The sequence below is a fragment of the Rana temporaria genome, chromosome 1, assembly GCF_905171775.1.
Source record: "Rana temporaria chromosome 1, aRanTem1.1, whole genome shotgun sequence".
Lineage (NCBI taxonomy): Eukaryota > Metazoa > Chordata > Amphibia > Anura > Ranidae > Rana > Rana temporaria.
In genome coordinates, this window is record NC_053489.1 from 580,097,067 (window position 1) to 580,117,239 (window position 20,173).

Sequence of the window (20,173 nt, forward strand, 5' to 3'; positions counted from 1 at the left end):
GTGGTGTTTTGGAAGATTTCTTCCAAATATTTCTCTCTCTCTCTCTCTGTCTGTCTGTCTGTCTCTCTGTCTCTCTCTCTCTCTCTCTCTCTCTCTCTCACCCCTCTCTCGCACCTCTCTCACCCCTCTCTCGCACCTCTCTCACCCCTCTCTCGCACCTCTCTCACCCCTCTCTCGCACCTCTCTCACCCCTCTCTCACTCTCTCCTCTCTCACTCTCTCCTCTCTCGTCCCTCTCTCTCGTCCCTCTCTCTCGTCCCTCTCTCTCGTCCCTCTCTCTCCTCCCTCTCTCTCCTCCCTCTCTCTCCTCCCTCTCTCTCCTCCCTCTCTCTCTCTTCCCCCTTTCTCCTCTCTCTCTCTCTCTCTCTCTCTCTTCCCCCCCTCTCTCTCTCTCTCTCTCTTCCCCCCCTCTCTCTCTCTTCCCCCTCTCTCTCCCCTCTCTCTTCCCCCTCTCTCTCCCCTCTCTCTCTCCCCCCCTCTCTCTCCCCTCTCTCTCTTTTCCCCCTCTCCCTAGCTTGTCTGAAATTACGCATCATGGAGGTGCCATGTATTAATTTTGTACCTGCAAAAAAAAAAAATATTAAAAAGTGATAAATTTTTTCACATAAATGTTAAAAGTGAAAAAAAAATAAAAAATCGTAGGGACAACTGTGCTCATGCTTGGCCCGGCGCATATGAGAATTGTGTAATACAATATTTGTTCAGAATGATAAGTACATCCAAGTAAGCACCATGGTGAGAGGCTGAGCCAAGAAACACATCTGGTTAGGATGCCGCTATCTTGGCATACTAAATTCCTATACCCCAGTATGAGTATTGCAGTATGACTGTTGCTGGTGTCCATTGTTACATTTCCATGTATCTTTCAGTGAGCCGACTCGTGTTAATATTTTTAAAAATTTTCTTTGGCATCTTTAACCAGCCGAGGAACTTTCCAACCCCATCTTGATTAGTATTGTTTCCAGTACTTGTCTGAAGCTATGTACTCTTTGAAATGTTTTAACTGTGCATTTTCCAGCTGAGCAAAGGGTAGCCTTTGTTACTCCGATACATACATGTGGTGTAAATATGACTAATTATCGAAGTGCATGTCAAGCTTTCTGGTAGAGCTTTCAAATGTTCATTGTAATACCCGACATTCCTTTTTGTAGAAGAAAAGTCGTTTGCAAAACACTTTGTTCTTTCCAACAATGACTCCTAAGATCTGCTGAGCTTTTTGTGCTTGTCCAGCAGTGAATGGATGAACACCTTGTATGGCTATGCTGTAATTATAGTCACTTGTACAGTACGCCATGGAACATGTTGGTTACTTATATGTGATTAAAGAAAGAATGGAAAGTGCTTTCACAAGAGCAGAAGAATCAGGCTCAGGCCCACTAAGGAAGGATTTGCATATTCTCTTTGCCGCAATGTATGTTTTTCTCCCATTGCCTTGTTTTGACCTCTTTTGTTGTAAACTGTCAAGGAAAGAATATTTCTGGTCTCTTTAGAAGGTCTGAGCCGGCCATTAGTATCTTCTTGATTCCCTGTGGAACATAAGGGCATGACTTAATGCTTTTTGATGGACTTTTTTTCTTCATGTAGACCCCCTGGGGAGTGGAAGATGGAATTATGGAGTAGCCAAGCCATTATTGCAGCCCTTAATTGTTGTGCTGCAGACCATTTTACTTTTAGAGCATGATTTACGGTACTTGGGACGTCTCTAGGGTGTGAAAAGAAAAAGCCATAGATAAGGCCTATGTTATAACTCGGTTGTCATAGCTTGATCTTGTGCAGTTCTATTCAAAGTGGAGGTTCACCCGGAAATAACATTTTTTAACCTTAGATTCCTGCTCATTTTGTCTAGGGGAATCGGCTAGTTTTTTTTAAATCAAAGCTGTACTTACCGTTTTAGAGATAGATCTTCTCCGCCGCTTCCAGGTATGGGCTGCGGGACTGGGCGTTCCTATTTTGATTGACAGTCTTCCGACAGGCTTCCGACAGTCGCATCCATCGCGTCACGATTTTCCGAAAGTAGCCGAACATCCGTGCGCAGGCGCAGTATAGAGCCGCACCGACGTTCGGCTTCTTTCGGCTACTCGTGACGCGATGGATGCAACCGTCGGAAGCCTGTCGGATGACTGTCAATCAAAATAGGAATGCCCAGTCCTGAAGACCATATCCGGAAGCGGCGGAGAAGATCGCTCTCTAAAACGGTAAGTACAGCTTCGATTTTAAAACAACTAGCCGATTCCCCTAGACAAAATGAGCAATTATGGGTGAACTCCCGCTTTAGTATGGATGGGAGACACATTGCCAAAACCAGTTCTTTTTCAGAATGGTCATCGCATTGAAGTTGGCACGGAGGACCAAGGGGCTCTGGAACTTGTGCTGCTTTATCCCTCACTCTTTCAGTATTTTCCTACATCTATATCAATTTCAGGCCTAGCCCTTTTTTCTATAGAGATGCTTTTATTATTCAGCATCTCTCACCTTATCCCATGGACCCATTTCCATAGAAAGGAGGAGGAATTATACTTGACTATGATCTTGTAACAGGGACCTTTGTTACCATTACAACATTTAGGCCCCCTTCACATGGGCCGACCAATCGGGTCCACCTGTTCCTTTTTCAGGCGGACCCGATCAGACCATCCATTGCCCTCTATGGAGTAGCAGGTGTCGGTTGACACCCATCGGCATTCAATCCTAACCGCTAAAAGCAGACGGATGGGGATCTTTTACCCATCCGTCTAGCGAATCCAATTGGATGGCCATTGGGTGTAAATAGACAGGCGTTCCGTTTACATTCAACTGCCCATAGAGGAGAGTAGGCTGTGTCTGCTCTGCATGAGCAGACACGGACAAGCCATCCGTTTGCTTAGTAGGGATCATCAGCCAGATTCCCCAATGAGAAAGCAGACTTTGAACTTTGTCCACAAAAAGTTCCTTTTATATATTAAAACTCTACACAACTTATTCTTTCACTTACATTTTTGAAGCGTCTTAATTTATAGACTTTCTCTATTTATTTAATTTTTTTTTTTAAAGCTGAGCAAATATTGTCTAATTAACAAGAGTCATGTGTTTTCTTACTTGAATCTGGGTATTCTTTGTGTATTTCCTTTAGATCAGTGCAGAAATCCAATGTAAAACTTTACCTCTGTGCAGGAGCTTCCTGTAATAAAGACCAGTCACTGCTGCTCTCTCTCCTTGTGCAGGGTGACTGGTCTTGTCCCCGCCCCCTTCTGGGGTTTTCTGCAGCAGCCTATAGTGGGTGGAGCCTGCTGGGTCTCTCCCAAAGCTCTGATCTCTGCACAGACTATGTACACAATCACAATGATGTCACCACTACTTTTGCAATGTGCACAAAGTAGATTTATATCCTTTGTAACTATTGAAGAATATGTTTGAATAAAAGTGTTCTCTTTTGTTCATTGGAGGATGCCGCTCTGCTTTAGATGATTACCAAATGGGTAACTTGCCATCAGTCAGTGATTACCTAAAGCAGAGCTGTGTCCCTCAATGAACCCACAGAGAAAAGGATTTTTACAGTGAGTACTTCTTTTTGTGCCCGGAGTTGAGCTTTAATGTAGCTATGTACCCTGTCTGTGCTGATGTGTTTTTTATGGTGCGTGAAAAAGATAAAAATGTCTGTTGCTGTATTATGTATGAAAGGTCTTTCATGCATGCATTTATGATTGATGTAAACTTAGATGTGAGTTAAAGTAAGGACATTCTAAGCACTAATTGTAAATACCATTGCTATGGATCCTGAGATAACCTTGCCCAAGTGCTTAGTGAATGTGGTGAAACTTTACTTAGCAAAGAGTACCCAATTAGATGCCAGGAAAATAATAAAACAAATGTATTTTTGCTTACATATGATTGGATCTTGGAAATCAGCAGAGCTTCACAACATTCACTAAGCTCTGGGGAAATTTTCCTTGAAAATGCAACATGCATTGCAAAAAGAACAACCTATTAGCCATTTACAAATCAACCCCATAGAGCAGGGGTCCTCAACCCCTGGGCCGTGGACCGGTGCAAGTCTGTGGCCTGTTGGGGGGCCACCACCAGCTCCTCTTCCAGCACCACTACTCTCTTCCCTCTCTATGGTCGCCTTACCTATGGAGAGGAAGGTGGAGAAGAAGAGGGAGTAAAGCCGGGCCGTTGCTCTGTCAAAATAGCCAACTCGTAGAATCTCCAACCAACGTCACTTATGGTTACTCGTAAATGCAGATTTCGACGACTTTGTTGTTTCTACACAACACCAGCAGCATATACACTATGGTACACGATGAGTTGAGTTGGCTGTTTTGACAGAGCAGAGGCTAAGGAGGAAAAAGTTGTCCCCGTCTTGGAGGCGGCCATGATGTTGGTTACTGGCATACAGACTAACAATGTTCACTCAATATATTGTGTACCGCGGTCTGTACGCTGCCGGTGTTGTGTCAAAACTGCAAACTCGTCCTAATTGTCAATTGCTGATCCTGGAGTGTCACCGGAAGTGACGTGGTTGGAGATTTCGATGAGTTGGCTGCTTTGACAGAACACCGGCAATGCTGCACATACCAGGGGTAACGAACAGCAACAATCGGACCAGTCCCTTGTGGTTTGGGCCGGCTGCCATAGAGTTCATGCAGGTTCCCTGGTGGTGAACCAAGGACCCTATGATTTCTTGGACACAGGGGTACCCATTAATCTGTCTGTGTTTAGAATCCTTTTAAATAAATTGGCCTATTACTCTCTACAGTTTTGTATCTGACATTGACCAGTCTGATTTCTTTCACAAGAATTTTTGAATTCCGTTTTTGTTTTAGTTTTTTTAGTCTAATTTATCTGGATAAAGAAAATGGCTTTATTGAGTGTTATATGTGTCCATGTTTTTATTTTTTAAGCAATGGTATTAATAGTGGAGTTGAGTTATAAAAGGCAAGTACATTGTTCATTTGCGGGTGAATTTTCCCCAAAGCGTAGTGGACATGGACCAGCTCTGCTGATTTTTTATTTTCTTAGCTTGTGTTTGGGTATTCTTTGCAAAGTGAAGCTTTACCACATTCGCTAAGCTTTGGGGCAAATTCCTTCACAAGGTGCAACTTCCCTTGCAAAAAGAACAGCCTATTTGCCTTTATTAAATCCATTTTCTGTATGAAGCAATATGAAGCATTTATTCTCCCCTGGTCCAATGAAAGGGATTTTTGAAGAATTCCATTTTCTTTGTGGAGGGCGTCATTAAAATATTGAGTCGTATATAGATAATGATCAGTTTTTGATCACATTTGTATGAACGAATGCCACATTCAGCACTTCATGGTGACGTTTTATGTCACTCGCAATCTGGATTGTAGTTTAACCACTTGCTGCCCACCAATGACAAAATGACGTCGGCAAAGTGGTTGTAGAATCCTGACTGGACGTCATATGACGTCCTCAGGATTCTGAGCCGATGCGCGGCCCCGGGGGCGCGCATCGCGGCGAACGTTGTTGCAGGGTGTCAGTCTGACACCCCGCAACACTGATCAAGGTAAAGAGTCTCTCACGGAGACTCTTTACCACGTGATCAGCCGTGTCCTCTCACGGAGACTCTTTACCACGTGATCAGCCGTGTCCAATCACGGCTGATCACAATGTAAACAGGAAAAGTCGGTAATCGGCTTTTCCTCACTCGCGTCTGTCAGACGCGAGTAGAGGAGAGCCGATCGGCTGCTCCTGTGACAGGGGGGGGGTTTGTGCTAGGGCTGCAACTAACGATTATTTTCATAATCGATTAGTTGGCCAATTTATTGTTTCGATTAATCGGATAATAGCCTTTAAAAAAAAAAATATTGCATTTAAAAAAAAAAAAAATTGGGCCAATTTGTTGCTGGGCAGATTACAAAACACAAATTGCCACAAAAACACATTACATGCTTTTCTGCAGCTTCTCCATTGAAGTAAATTGAACCAAAAAAAAATAAAAAATAGCACTGTTTTGCGTTAAAAAGTCCTTGCCCTTTCCAAATACGCAGCAGCTGAAAAAAAATCATGGATGTGAACGTGTCCCATAGGAAAACATGTAAATGTACTGTAGTGTGTTTCTGCAAAAAGCACCAAAAACACAGAGGTGTGAACCCAGGCCTGAGATGTTTAGTAACATAATGGGGGTTAAAAAAACAAAAATAAGTACAAACAGAGCAAATAATCGCTACTGTAAGGGGTTCATTTTTTTACTGTGGGACAGTGAAAGTAATATTTACACTAGCGATTTGCTTTTTTGTACTATAAAGGGCTAATTTTAGTTTTTTTTAACCCCGTTATGTTACTGGCCGATTAATCGATTATGAAAATTGTAATCGATTAATTTCATAATCGATTAGTTGTCGATTAATCGATTAGTTGTTTCGGCCCTAGTTTGTGCTAATCGATTATCAGCATAGCCCCCCCGAGGATGCCCACTGGACCACCAGGGATGCCCACTGGACCACCAGGGATTAAAAAAAAAAGGTATGCCACCCTAGACCACCAGGGATGAGAAGGACACAAAAAATGGATGCCAATCAGTGCCGCAATGGATGCCAATCAGTGCCCACAATGGGCATCACTGATTGGCAGGCATTGGCTGGATACATTGCCTCAATTCAGTTTTCAAGTTATTCTCTGACAGCTAAGCGCTGCCTGCGTTCGGAATAATTGAATGGTGTAGTACATTGTCATCTTTTTTTGGAAAATATACACCCGACAGTAATTAGTGTAAGTTTGCTGTCCCCCTTTGCCCTTTCCTTTTCTAAGTTGCCTTGTAGAGAACACTTAGTCGGAGAAGACGAGTACAAGAATCATTGTTGTAGTAAAGGACAGTTGTCTGACAGCAGCTGGTAATGAAGCAGTAAGAACCATGATGTTCAGTCGGAGCCTTAGAGATCATTTTATTATATGTCTGAGCATTCATTCTATCAAGTCCTGATGACTGAGCGGGTTTTATATAAACTGCTAGCCTTAGCGTTGGAGCTAATAAAGACAATGGGTAACCCACAGAGGCCGTTGTTTAATTGCTGCAGGCATGCTGATAGGTTCATTGGCTCCTGTCTAAACTGCCCCTAGTACAGTGGTGGCTGGTGGTAATTTTATTTTCTCTTTCGTCTATGGACGGACACAGCTTCCTTATAATCTTGACTGTAGGGTTATGTTCCATCTATCAGGAGAGGACTAAGTCTTCTCCTAATAGACGGAACATAACCCACTTGTCAAGACTAAAAGGAGCTGTGTCCGTCCATGGACTTCAGAGAAAAGGATTTTACGGTATGTACAAAAATCCTATTTTTTTTGAGAGGGGGGCGGTGCACTCAAGAGTGGGCATCTCCTTCCCCCTTCCCCAGCTCAGCGGCTTCAGTCTCCTCCCTCCTCCCTCCTCCTCGGCAGCCAATCAGAATGCTTCTCCTTTCGGCAAATTGTGAAATGCACCTTACACATGTGCTTCCTGCTTCGGCAGGTAGGCGATTCAGTGCTAGAATACCAAATATTTATTCGCTATTCTAACACACCTGGGTGGGCTCCAAATGCAATGCTTTGCGTTCATAGCCCATTCTATTTTGGAGCCTCTGGCTCTAATCGGATGCTTAAAAAAAACGACGCTGCTGTAATTCATGTGCCCGGCATCCAGAAAGGGGTCAGATGCATGAATAGGTGGTGGCGGCGGCGATGGAAAGGGGAGGCATCATCCGCGTGCCCTTAATGGACGGTCTGCCCCTGCCCTAGTATATTAAGGTGAGTTAAAGCGGGGGTTCACCCTTAGAGGGCACTTTTCCCCCTTAGCTTCCTGCTCGTTTTTACTAGGGGAATCGGCTGTTTATTTTAAAATATGTGCAGTACTTACCCGTTTACGAGATGCATCCTCTCCGTCGCTTCCGGGTATGGGCTTCGGGAATGGGCGTTCCTTCTTGATTGACAGTCTTCCGAGAGGCTTCCGACGGTCGCATCCATCGCGTCACGATTTTCCGAAAGAAGCCGAACGTCGGTGCGCAGGCGCAGTATAGAGCCGCACCGACGTTCGGCTTCTTTCGGCTACGAGTGACGCGATGGATGCGACCGTCGGAAGCCTTTCGGAAGACTGTCAATCAAGAAGGAACGCCCGCTCCCGAAGACCCATACCCGGAAGCGACGGAAGAAGATGCAGCTCGAAAACGGGTAAGTACTGCTCATATTTTAATACAAATAGCCGATTCCCCTAGACCGAACGAGCAGGAAGCTAAGGGGAGATTTTTTTTTTTTTTTACAAATGGGTGAACTCCCGCTTTAAGGACCTTAGATTGTATGCTTTGAGGGCAGGGGACTGATCTGAATGTATAATAAACATGTGTAAAGTGCTGCGCAAATAGTGCTATAAAAGTACCTGAAATAAAAAAATATCCTAGCATAAAATACAATTGACACATGGGTATCGGATGGCATATTCTGACTTACCGATGTGCTGTGAGACTGCCATGTTTGCACAGAATGGAGGACAATTACACCCTTAAGCCACCATACTTGGTTTGAATCTTGGCCGGTTCAGCAGGAATGAAAGAAAGAAGGAGAAAAGAAATTTTCTCAGTTTATGGCCGACCTTACTACCTTCTAGCTGTAGCAGGATCTTACCCACTGTGATGATATTTTGTTATAAAACACATGCTTGCCGGTGTGCGTTGTGTATTGGTAGTGTGTTAACCGGAATTGCACTGGTTTTTATTTATTATTTATTGACTTTGTAATCAACATGCAGTGCATTGCTCTGCGTAAAATTGTGTCTATGAGGTCATGCATGCAGCTTCAAGGGGACGACCACACAGTGCAAGAGCATGCAGAACCTGCGTAAAATCCTGGGAGCCACAGCTTCTGTGTGCAGCCACCCACAGAGAGCAATACCAGGATGTACGCAGGTATACGTTCCCTTGTGGTCCAGTGTTTGAGACTGAGGGAACCTCCTTTGAGGGGGGGGGGGGGGCTCATTATAGCACCACAAATGCATGCTGTGAACAGGGCTGATGGGAAACAATTGTTTTCTATGTGCCTTGCCATGCTCTATGCAGAGCAATGCAGCTCAATGGACATGTTCTCTGTCTTTTAGAACGGGATATTCTAGTGACAGCTTTTTCCTTGTGCGACCTACTGAATGACCTTACAGCGTTTGATTAGATAAGGAAAAATCATGGCTGATCAGGTGACGCCTTGTAGAACAAAATCCTGTAACATGGAACGTGGGGAAGATTTACTAAAACTGGAAGGGTGCAAAATCTGGTGCAGCTCTGCTTCACTACATATACAGACTGATTCTTACTGTTGTGGGTTTAGTAACATTATAATTGAACACGCTGAAGCTAGAAGCTGATTGGCTACCGTGCACAGCTTCACCAAATTCTGAGTGCTCCAGTGTTGAGCCTCGTACACACAATCAGATTTTCGTACGACCGAACGTCTGTTTTTTTTGTGGCATGCTAGTCTCGTGTCGAAAGTGAAGAGGTTACTCACAATGCGAACATTTTCGCACGACAGAATACAACTTCATAAGTGACGTAGTGTGTTGAATCGTTTTGTATGTATTATTTTGTTTCTGAGCATGCGTAGTCTTGCTGTTACGATATTTTTCGTGCCAAAACCGTACAGATGAAACAAAAATTGTACGTTGAGTTCACATCCGGCAAAAATTTTATAGTCTGCACATCCAGCTTTTGTCTGACGAAAAAGCGAAATAGGCTGGGTGTAAAAGCACCGTACGAATGATCAGAAAATCGTCAGACAGCTCGTCTTATGAAATTTTCCATCCTATTTTCATATCGTGTGTAAAAAATCTCCCCCCATGTGTACCTTTAGGCTGGATAATTTAGCTCCATCCTTGCATTACTAAAGATTGTAAATTCCATGAAATAGAAGTAGCAGTAACTAAATTTTAGTTTTTTAACCACCTTGTTTTTTAAGCCCCGGACCATTATGCAGCTAAAGGACCAGGCCCCTTTTTGCGATTCGGCACTGCGTCGCTTTAACTGCCAATTGCACGGTTGTGCGACATGGCTCCCAAACAAAATGTACGTTCTTTTTTTCCCACAATTGGAGCTTTCTTTTGGTGGTATTTGATCACATCTGCGGTTTTTTATTTTTTTGCGCTATAAACAAAAATAGAGCGACAATTTTGAAAAAAAAAAACTATTTTTTACTTTTTGCTGTAATAAATATTCCTTAGTTTAGGCCGATACGTATTCTTCTACATATTTTTGGGAGCATTCATTGATTGGTTTGTGCAAAAGTTATAGCGTCTACAAAATAGGGGATCGTTTTATGGCATTTTTGTTAATATTTTTTTTACTACAGCGATTTTTATCGTGACTGCGACATTATGGCGGATACATCGGACTTGTTTGACACATTTTTGGGACCATTGTCATTTTTACAGCGATCAGTGCTATAAAAATGCACTGTTACTGTGAAAATGTCAATGGCAGTGAAGGGGTTAACCTCTAGGGGGCGTTGTAGGGGTTAAGTGTGCCCTAGTGTGTGATTCTTACTGTAGGGGGGCATGGCTGGACATGTGACATCACTGATCGTCGTCCCCTATGACAGGGAACAGACGATCACTGACAAGCCACTAGGAAGAACGGGGAAAGGTTTGTTTACACTTGCCTCTCCCCGTTTTTCAGCTCTGTGACCCGATCGCGGGTACACCGGCGGCGATCAGGTCTGCAGGTCCCGCCAGCGTGGTCACGGAGCTTGGGCCCGGGTCGTGAGCCCACTGGCGCACTCGCGACACACGTCTGGGTTCTTAAAGGGGACGTGCCTGTACGCCCTTGTTCCCAGCCGTGCCATTCTGTCGACGTATATCGTCGTGCGGCGGTCCCCAAGTGGTTAAACTTTAAACTTTTAGGGGGGGAGCCTCTGCTTTAAAGGGGAAGCTCTGCTTGTTTGCTTCCTCCTTTCGGTGGGGGGGGGGAGCGGGTACCTGTTTTTGATGGGTACTCCCCCCCCCCCCCCTTCTGGGAGACATCGTCGTAGCGGGGTCCCCTGGAAGTTTGGCCCACCTCCTCTTTCCACCGCCGCCAGGCTACTGAAAAAGCGCAGCGTGCTTCGTGCAGTAGGGAATTGGCTGTAAAGCCGCGGGGCTTCATTGCCCTTTTCCCTTACAAGGAATGGCGGCGGCAGCACTCGAGAGCCAACTGGATTATCGGTTGGGGTGCCGACATTGCTTCATCCCTGGACAGGTGTGTCTTAAAGTGGAGGTTCACCCAAAAACTAAATTTTTAACATTAGATTGAGGCTCATTTTGTGAAGGGCAATCGGGTTCTTTTTTTTTAAATCGAAGCAGTACTTACCGTTTTAGAGAGCGATCTTCTCCGCCGCTTCCGGGTATGGGCTGCGGGACTGGGCATTCCTATTTTATTGACAGGCTTCCGATGGTCGCATACAGCGCGTCACGATTTTCCGAAAGTAGCCGAACGTCGGTGCGCAGGCGCCGTATAGAGCCGCACCGAGGTTCGGCTTCTTTCGGCTACTCGTGACGCGATGTATGCGACTGTCGGAAGCCTGTCGGAAGCCTGTCAATCAAATAGGAATGCCTGCTCCCGAAGACCATACCCGGAAGCGGCGGAGAAGATCTATCTCTAAAACGGTAAGTACTGCTTCGATTTAAAAAAAAAAAAACACCCGATTGCCCTTCACAAAATGAGCCTCAATCTAATGTTAAAAATTGTTTTTCGGGTGAACTCCCGCTTTAATATATAAAAGTTAGCAGCTACCGAATTTGTAGCTGCTGACTTTGAATTTTTTGGTGGGGGGCCGGAGCTCCGCTTTAACATGCAGTTCAGTGAAGGCTTGCCATATTTCTGATATACAAGCATGTCGCCAAAGATGCTTTTAAGGGCATTTTTTCTTTCCAGTAAGTATGTGTTGTAAAGTGGGCAGAATTGATTTTCTGTGTAGTGAACAGAACCTTGAACAGTCCCATCCCTCTTATCATACTCCTGAGTGGGATAGCAGACATCAAAGCCATTCATGAGAAGCTGAAACAGACACTTTGCATGGAGCTGAGCAATATCTTGGAGCTGCTGATCCAAAGTCGTGGAGCCAGAGCGTTTCATGACATCACCCTCCCCTTCCATTAGCAGCAGCAGCAGCAGCATCTCAAGTGCATTAGGCAGGCTGCTGTGCTCTGCACCGTCACAGCACATGCCGAGAGTAGAGCTCAGTGACGGGGTGTGTGGAGCCTGGAAAGAATGCCACAGGAAGGGCAACGTTGGCACAAGTGTTTGTGAGCAGCTGCTATGAAGGACACATGAGCCCGGGCTGTGACATTTCTTAAACTAGTTCTCTTCCCGAGAGAGAGGATCCGGGAGACGGGGAGATCGCTTGTGGGCTTCCTGCTCCGCTCTCTCCAGGTCTGTTTACTAACAACGCTGCAGCCAAGTGAAATCATGCTGTGGGCTCTTTCCATAAGGGGGGTCGTGATGTTTCCACTGCAGAAGAGGTGAAGATGTCCTTGAGACCTTCCTGACAGCAAATTTCAGGCTTGTTTCCACAACCCCCCCACCTTCGTACTATCCAGTCCTTCTGCATTGAGCAGCAATTTTCCCATATCCGTGCGTCACTGAGAGACTACTGCATGGTAATGAAGCAGCGACACGGGAGGCCAGGACTTCTCTGCCTTTCAGAAACACTTTGACAACGCTGACCGCCCCAACTACTGGCTAATCGCAGCTGCCGCCTCAGGCATAATGTTGAGTTTACAGGATTCGGTGTTTTTCGAGATTAGCATAAAGTCTCTGCTGAAGTCCTGGAGCAGTAGCTGTAAGTATTATTTCTCCATAATTGTACTGTATTGCATGCTGCCCGCTTCTGGCTTCCTGGCCGTGTTTGCATAAGCAGTAATCTTGTGAAATTCCTTTGCTTGGAGCCGAAAGCTGCGAAGAAGGATCCTACGTCAAGTGAGCCTCGTTACAAACATAGCGATTTTCTCTGCTCCAGACGAGCCACGGTCTGCAGAGCCATAAGAATGGAACATACTTTTACCAGAAACAAATGTTCTTTTAAAACAAATTTGCTTGCCTGTGCCTAGCGGTGAATGCCCATAAATAATATAGGGGGGGGGGGGGTACTCTCTACTTCCTTCTCTTTGCCCCTACTCTCTTCTCTTTTCCCCCTACTCCCTTCTCTATGCACCCTACTCCCTTCTCTTTCCCCCTACTCCCTTCTCTTTCCCCCTACTCTCTTCTCTTTTCCCCCTACTCTCTTCTCTTTTCCCCCTACTCTCTTCTCTTTTCCCCCTACTCTCTTCTCTTTTCCCCTACTCCCTTCTCTTTGCTCCCTACTCCCTTCTCTTTGCTCCCTACTCCCTTCTCTTTGCTCCCTACTCCCTTCTCTTTCCCCCTACTCCCTTCTCTTTGCTCCCTACTCCCTTCTCTTTGCTCCCTACTCCCTTCTCTTTGCCCCCTACTCCCTTCTCTTTGCCCCCCTCCTCCCTTCTCTTTGCCCCATACTCTCTTCTCTTTGCTCCCTACTCCCTTCTCTTTGCTCCCTACTCCCTTCTTTTTGCCCCCTACTCCCTTCTTTTTGCCCCCTACTCCCTTCTCTTTGCCCCCTACTCCCTTCTGTTTGCCCCCCTCCTCCCTTCTTTTTGCCCCCCTCCTCCCTTCTTTTTGCCCCCCTCCTCCCTTCTTTTTGCCCCCCCTCCTCCCTTCTCATTGCCCCCCTCCTCCCTTCTCTTTGCCCCATACTCTCTTCTCTTTGCTCCCTACTCCCTTCTCTTTGCTCCCCACTCCCTTCTCTTTGCTCCCCACTCCCTTCTCTTTGCCCCCCTCCTCCCTTCTCTTTGCCCCCCTCCTCCCTTCTCTTTGCCCCCTCCTCTCTTCTCTTTGCCCCCTCCTCCCTTCTCTTTGCCCCCTCCTCCTCTTTGCCCCCCTCCTCCCTTCTCTTTGCCCCCTAGTCTCATCTCTTTGCTCTCTTCTCTTTGCTCCCTACTCCCTTCTCTTTGCTCTCTACTCCCTTCTCTTTGCTCCCCTGCTCCCTTATCTTTGCCCCCCTACTTCCTTCTCTTTGCCCCCTCCTCCCTTCTCTTTGCCCCCTACTCCCTTCTCTTTGCCCCCTACTCCCTTCTCATTGCCCCCCTCCTCCCTTCTCATTGCCCCCCTCCTCCCTTCTCTTTGCCCCATACTCTCTTCTCTTTGCTCCCTACTCCCTTCTCTTTGCTCCCCACTCCCTTCTCTTTGCTCCCCACTCCCTTCTCTTTGCCCCCCTCCTCCCTTCTCTTTGCCCCCCTCCTCTCTTCTCTTTGCCCCCTCCTCTCTTCTCTTTGCCCCCTCCTCCCTTCTCTTTGCCCCCTCCTCCTCTTTGCCCCCCTCCTCCCTTCTCTTTGCCCCCTAGTCTCATCTCTTTGCTCTCTTCTCTTTGCTCCCTACTCCCTTCTCTTTGCTCTCTACTCCCTTCTCTTTGCTCCCCTGCTCCCTTCTCTTTGCTCCCCTGCTCCCTTATCTTTGCCCCCCTACTTCCTTCTCTTTGCCCCCTCCTCCCTTCTCTTTGCCCCCTACTCCCTTCTCTTTGCCCCCTACTCCCTTCTCTTTGCCCCCTACTCCCTTCTCTTTGCCCCCTTGCTCCCTTCTCTTTGCCCCCTGCTCCCTTCTCTTTGCTCCCTACTTCCTTCTCTTTGCCCCCTACTTCCTTCTTTTTGCCCCTTACTCCCTTCTCTTTGCCCCCTACTCCCTTCTCTTTGCCCCCCTCCTCCCTTCTCTTTGCCCCATACTCTCTTCTCTTTGCTCCCTACTCCCTTCTCTTTGCTCCCTACTCCCTTCTTTTTGCTCCCTACTCCCTTCTTTTTGCCCCCTACTCCCTTCTCTTTGCCCCCCTCCTCCCTTCTTTTTGCCCCCTACTCCCTTCTCATTGCCCCCCTCCTCCCTTCTCTTTGCCCCATACTCTCTTCTCTTTGCTCCCTACTCCCTTCTCTTTGCTCCCTACTCCCTTCTCTTTGCTCCCTACTCCCTTCTCTTTGCCCCCTCCTCTCTTCTCTTTGCCCCCTCCTCCCTTCTCTTTGCCCCTCCTCCTCTTTGCCCCCCTCCTCCCTTCTCTTTGCCCCCTAGTCTCATCTCTTTGCTCTCTTCTCTTTGCTCCCTACTCCCTTCTCTTTGCTCCCCTGCTCCCTTTTCTTTGCCCCCCTACTTCCTTCTCTTTGCCCCCTCCTCCCTTCTCTTTGCCCCCTCCTCCCTTCTCTTTGCCCCCTACTCCCTTCTCTTTGCTCCCTTGCTCCCTTCTCTTTGCTCCCTTGCTCCCTTCTCTTTGCCCCCTGCTCCCTTCTCTTTGCCCCCTGCTCCCTTCTCTTTGCCCCCCTGCTTCCTTCTCTTTGCCCCCCTGCTTCCTTCTCTTTGCCCCCCTGCTTCCTTCTCTTTGCCCCCCTACTTCCTTCTCTTTGCCCCCCTACTTCCTTCTCTTTGCCCCCCTGCTTCCTTCTCTTTGCCCCCCTGCTTCCTTCTCTTTGCCCCCCTGCTTCCTTCTCTTTGCCTCCCTGCTTCCTTCTCTTTGCCCCCCTGCTTCCTTGTCTTTGCCCCCCTACTCTCTTCTCTCTGCTCCCTTCTCTTTGCTCCCTTCTCCCTATCCCCTACCCCCTTCTGCTCTGACTTTTTACAAATTGCTGCACTGCCGTATGTAGTGTCAAGTGTGAGATGAAAACGACATCATCAATTCTAGGCTGAGATATGGTTTCATAGCATCTCCTAGCAGTTCCTGGCTCTCCGAATACATTGGGCCTCATTTATCTTGTTCAGTAAAATGTATTGCAGCAGTGCGTTATATATTTTTATTACAATTTTTTTTTCTCTCTTGTGCCGATGTTGATCCTTGCATATAAGGAGCGTTGCACCTTAGGTGAGCCTGCACAAAGCGGTTTCCTTCACAAGTCAGCAAGCGCTGATAAAGTTTTGCTCGAGTAATAAAGATCTGCGGGGCTCCTTGAACGTACGGAGGAATTTATTTATTGTGGGAGAGATTGGCAAAGATAAGGTGGGTACGACCCCCTTCATCTAGTGATACGGATGCCAGCCCAGGGAATAAACAAAGTCAGGAACCAATAAATGCGATTTCAGCAAGCCTACACCTGGTTGGTCCATGAATTGCGGCTCCCTATTTAATAAGCTGAATCTGGGTTCCTCATAGTAATATATAGTAAAACTTTAGCAAGTGGAAAATGACTCCTCAGGGGAACTTGAAGTCAGCTGAATTTCTCCCATTTGTGTTAGTGATTCAGTCCTCGCAGCACAAAAAAAAGCCCTACGTTAGACCTGGCTTTACAGGGCTGCTTAGCCAACAATATGAGCTGCTGTGCTGGCCAACATTTGATTTTTCCTTTCACTAATAACAATGAGGTGACATTCATACGGCCTACATGGGGACGATGCCATGATGCAGTGTTTTTTGTGTGCGTTTGTTTTAGATTGTCAGGAAAAATGGTTTATCATAAAAAAGCTGTTCAGTGGAAATAAATCAATTTATTTCCCACATCCAGCAATCTGACCCAAACTGTCATCTTTTTAATCTTTCAGTTCTAATACTCAGTTTCGCAATAAATGAGATCCGATAGGTCTTTGGGTTAAAGTGGTTGTAAACCTTTGACATGAAATATGAACAACGCATATCCCTCTACAGTGTGTCCTTGTCTCAATTTGTCTCAATTAAGAGCACCAAGTGTCATTTCTGTCTGCTGCTTTGTTCCTCTGCTATCAGCATGAATCACTTTCGACAAGTTTTCCTGACACCAGGAGAAAAATGGTGACAGGGGAGGGATCTCCAGCTGATTGACGGCCTCAGCTGTGCAGTAATGGGGGGGTAATACAGAGTGGACATTTATGGTTATATGTTTTTTTCCCAACAGGGGGCAGTAGCCCAGGTACCAGCATATAGCGCATAGCCTGTGGTTTATACATAGTTTTATATTTGCATATTGACTACGTAGCTTGTGTTTGCTTACTTTTTCTGTCTGCACACAGACTCCCTTTTTGAAACTGTCTTACTCTCACATATTGGGTTGCATTACACATATTGTACCTGTCCCCTCCATTACAGTGTACATAGTGGGTATTAGTGCACCCAGGCAGCGCCACTATCCCAACCCCGATACTTACAATTCTATATCTATCCCCTTTTAGGGGACAGACTTAGGGGGGCAGCAGCCTATTACCATCTGTATCCCAGCGCAGGTTTTCATTACTTATCAGTAATGGGGGGGGGGGGGGTGTCCCTTCCCTCCACTCAGCTCCTCATTGAGCTCTGCAGAGTGTCATTTCAGCGCTCTCTCCACTTTTCTCTGACAGCTCAGGCAAGCTTTATAAATTCTGTACTTTGAACAGAAGTAGAGAAGAGAACTGCAGATAAACAGATACAACTTATGTAGTAGGATTTGTTTAATCTTTTGTGTATTACCTGAAGGCAGTCAATTCACTGGGTATATGTAAGGTAAGGAGCACCAAAAACATTCATTTTTAACCACTTCAGGTCCACCCTATAGTAGTATTACTGCTACAGTGCGCCAGATCATACATACATATATATCTATATAAAGATTGATAGATGGAGATATATATATATATATATATATATATATATATATATATATATATATATATATATATATATAGGTGTGTATGTGTGTATATATATATATATATATATATATATATATATATATATATATATATATATAATCTGTATCTCAATATTTGATCTGACACTTGTGGGTAGGGGGCGCTCATTGCGTGCCGGCTCACTTCCCCTGTGATTACACACAGCGGAAGACAATCGGCAGCTGCAGGGTAATCATTGTGCTCCAGCACCTGCCAATCGGCTGGCAGTGATACAGAACTGCAATCTGCCTAATGTAATCAAGGCAGGTAGGTCACCATTCTGACAGAAGGGAAGGGTTGGAGTTTCCATCTCTTCCCCTAGTAAAAGCACCTCACACAGTATTGTAAGCACAGGTTAGGCGCACAGGTAACCCTTTGATCTCCCCTTCCCAGCCACTGTCATTAGTACAGCGACAGTGTATATTTTTAGCACTGATCACTGTATTGGTGTCATTGGTTCCCAAAAAGTGTCAGTGGCAGAATGTCCGGCGCAATATCGCAGTCCCGCTATAAGTTGCTGATCACCTCCATTACTGGTAAAAATATCCCATTATTATATAGCACTGACGGTTTGTGCAGCCCATAGTTTGTAGGCATTATAACTTTTGCGCAAACCAATCAATATACACTTATTGGGATTTTTTCGACCAAAATATGAAGCAGAATACATAAATCTATCAAGTAATTCGATTTTTTTAAATTTATTTATTGGATGTTTTTTTTATAGCGGAAAGTAAAACATATATTTTCTTTTTTTTTTAAATGGTCAGTCTTTACGTTTTTTTTCTATTGTGCGCAAAAAAAAAAAAGACTGACCATTTTGAAAAAAAGAAAAAATGGTCAGTCTTTACGTTTTTTTCTATTTTGCGCAAAAAAAAAAAAAAGACTGACCATTTTGAAAAAAAGAAAATATGTCCGCTATAAAAAAACATCAAATAAATAATAATAAAAAAAAAATCCCCACCAATAGTGCTTTCTTTTGGTGGCATTTTATCACCTCTACGTTTTTTCTATTTTGTGCTATAAAAAAAGTGATAAAATGCCACCAAAAGAAAGCACTATTGGTGGGGATTTTTTTTTCCCGGTTACAGTGTTTCATGACCACGCAATTGTCAGTTAAAGTAATGCAATTCCATGGTCATGAAGGGGGGTAAATCTTCAAAGGTCAGGTGGTTAATATTTAATGCAAACTCCCCCATCCATCCATCCATGTCTCCATGCCCCCCTCCCCCTAGCAATTCCGGCCATGGCAATCTTGAGTAAGGTCAAATGATTCTTGTAGCACAGGGATATGCAATTAGCGGACCTCCAGCTGTTGCAGAACTACAAGTCCCATGAGGCATAGCGAGACTCTGACAGCCACAAGCATGACAGCCAGAGGCATTATGGGACTTGTAGTTTTGTAACAGCTGGAGGTCTGCTAATTGCATATCCCTGTTGTAGCATTTACTTACTAGAATCCATCTGCCCTTATCACAGGAATTCATGCAGGAGAGTGCGTTTAGCTACTAAAACCTCCCCTCCTCTCCTGAAGGCTCCTGGGATCTATGACATAATTTGCCTAAGCAAGAAACCAGGAAATAACTGAAGAAATTTTAAAATAAAAAGTTTAAAAACAAGTAAATATGATTTACTTTCCTATCTGTTTACTAATGCTAGCAGCATGATCCTATTTGTTTACTAATGCTAGCAGCATGATCCTATTTGTTTACTAATGCTAGCAGCATGATCCTATTTGTTTACTAATGCTAGCAGCATGAGGATTAAAAATCAACATTGATTGGGGGAGTGACGTTCCACGTTAAATAGTTTTGGACCTTATGTACTACTGTTTACAGTTACTGAACTCCGGGGAAAGCAAAAGTTCTCCCTTGCAGTGCACCTGCCCCCATACGGCAAGAGTCAAATGCTCATTAAGGCTCCATTCACATTGTAACGCCGCGTACGCGGCGTATTTTGCCGCGATTAGTTAACTTTTTTTTCCCCCACAAATAATTTACATTGATGTCTATGGCCGAACGCCAATGCCGCCTGAAAAAAGGGTCCGGGACTTGTTTTCAGGCGGCAGGCGTACGGCGTTTCGGCGTGAGATGTGAACCATCTCATAGACATCAATGGAAATTCTCCCCTCAAGCGGCACGGGCGTCGCGCTTCAGGCGGTTTGTCGCCTAGGTGTGAATGAGGGCTTAGGTGTAGGGGACAGGAAAAAAGCATGTTTACTTACCCGATCCTCCGCTCAGCTCTGTTCTTGATGCTAGACCAGCCCCCTTGGCCTCCTCTTCCTTATGCTCTAGCGGTCATAGGTCCTCTGACATAAAGTACAATGCAGGGCCCTGCACTGGATGTGATGAGGCAGTGGGAGGGACAGTCCACCATCAGAGCGTAGGGGAGAAGGGAAGAGCGCTGGCTGCCAGGGGAATGGGGATCAGGTGAGTGCAATGGCATTTTCCAAGAAAGTGCTGAGACCTAAACGAGCCTCTAACCCACACAGTGCTGAGTCAGCCCCACTGCAATAGAGGACTTTTCCCGTCACCACAGAAAGGGACGCCGTCATCATGGAACGCTTTTCAGGATGTTCACAGCCACCCACAGCTT

The 20,173-nt window shown here is 45.5% G+C and overlaps 1 protein-coding gene across 10 annotated transcripts in view; it reads left to right on the top strand.

The window, feature by feature from the left end:
- Positions 1 to 20,173, top strand: part of FRYL (FRY like transcription coactivator) — a 505,173-nt gene that overhangs the window by 208,927 nt on the left and 276,073 nt on the right. Inside the window, exon 1 of one of the 10 annotated variants that reach the window (XM_040334943.1) lies at positions 12,095 to 12,764. The exons of 8 other annotated variants lie outside the window; for them this stretch is intronic. In XM_040334943.1, the coding sequence (XP_040190877.1) occupies positions 12,692 to 12,764 (73 nt within the window). In that variant the 5' untranslated portion in view covers positions 12,095 to 12,691. Of the gene's footprint in view, positions 1 to 12,094; positions 12,765 to 20,173 lie in introns of those variants that run through there. One more of the 10 variants, XM_040334957.1, reaches the window with a different exon arrangement.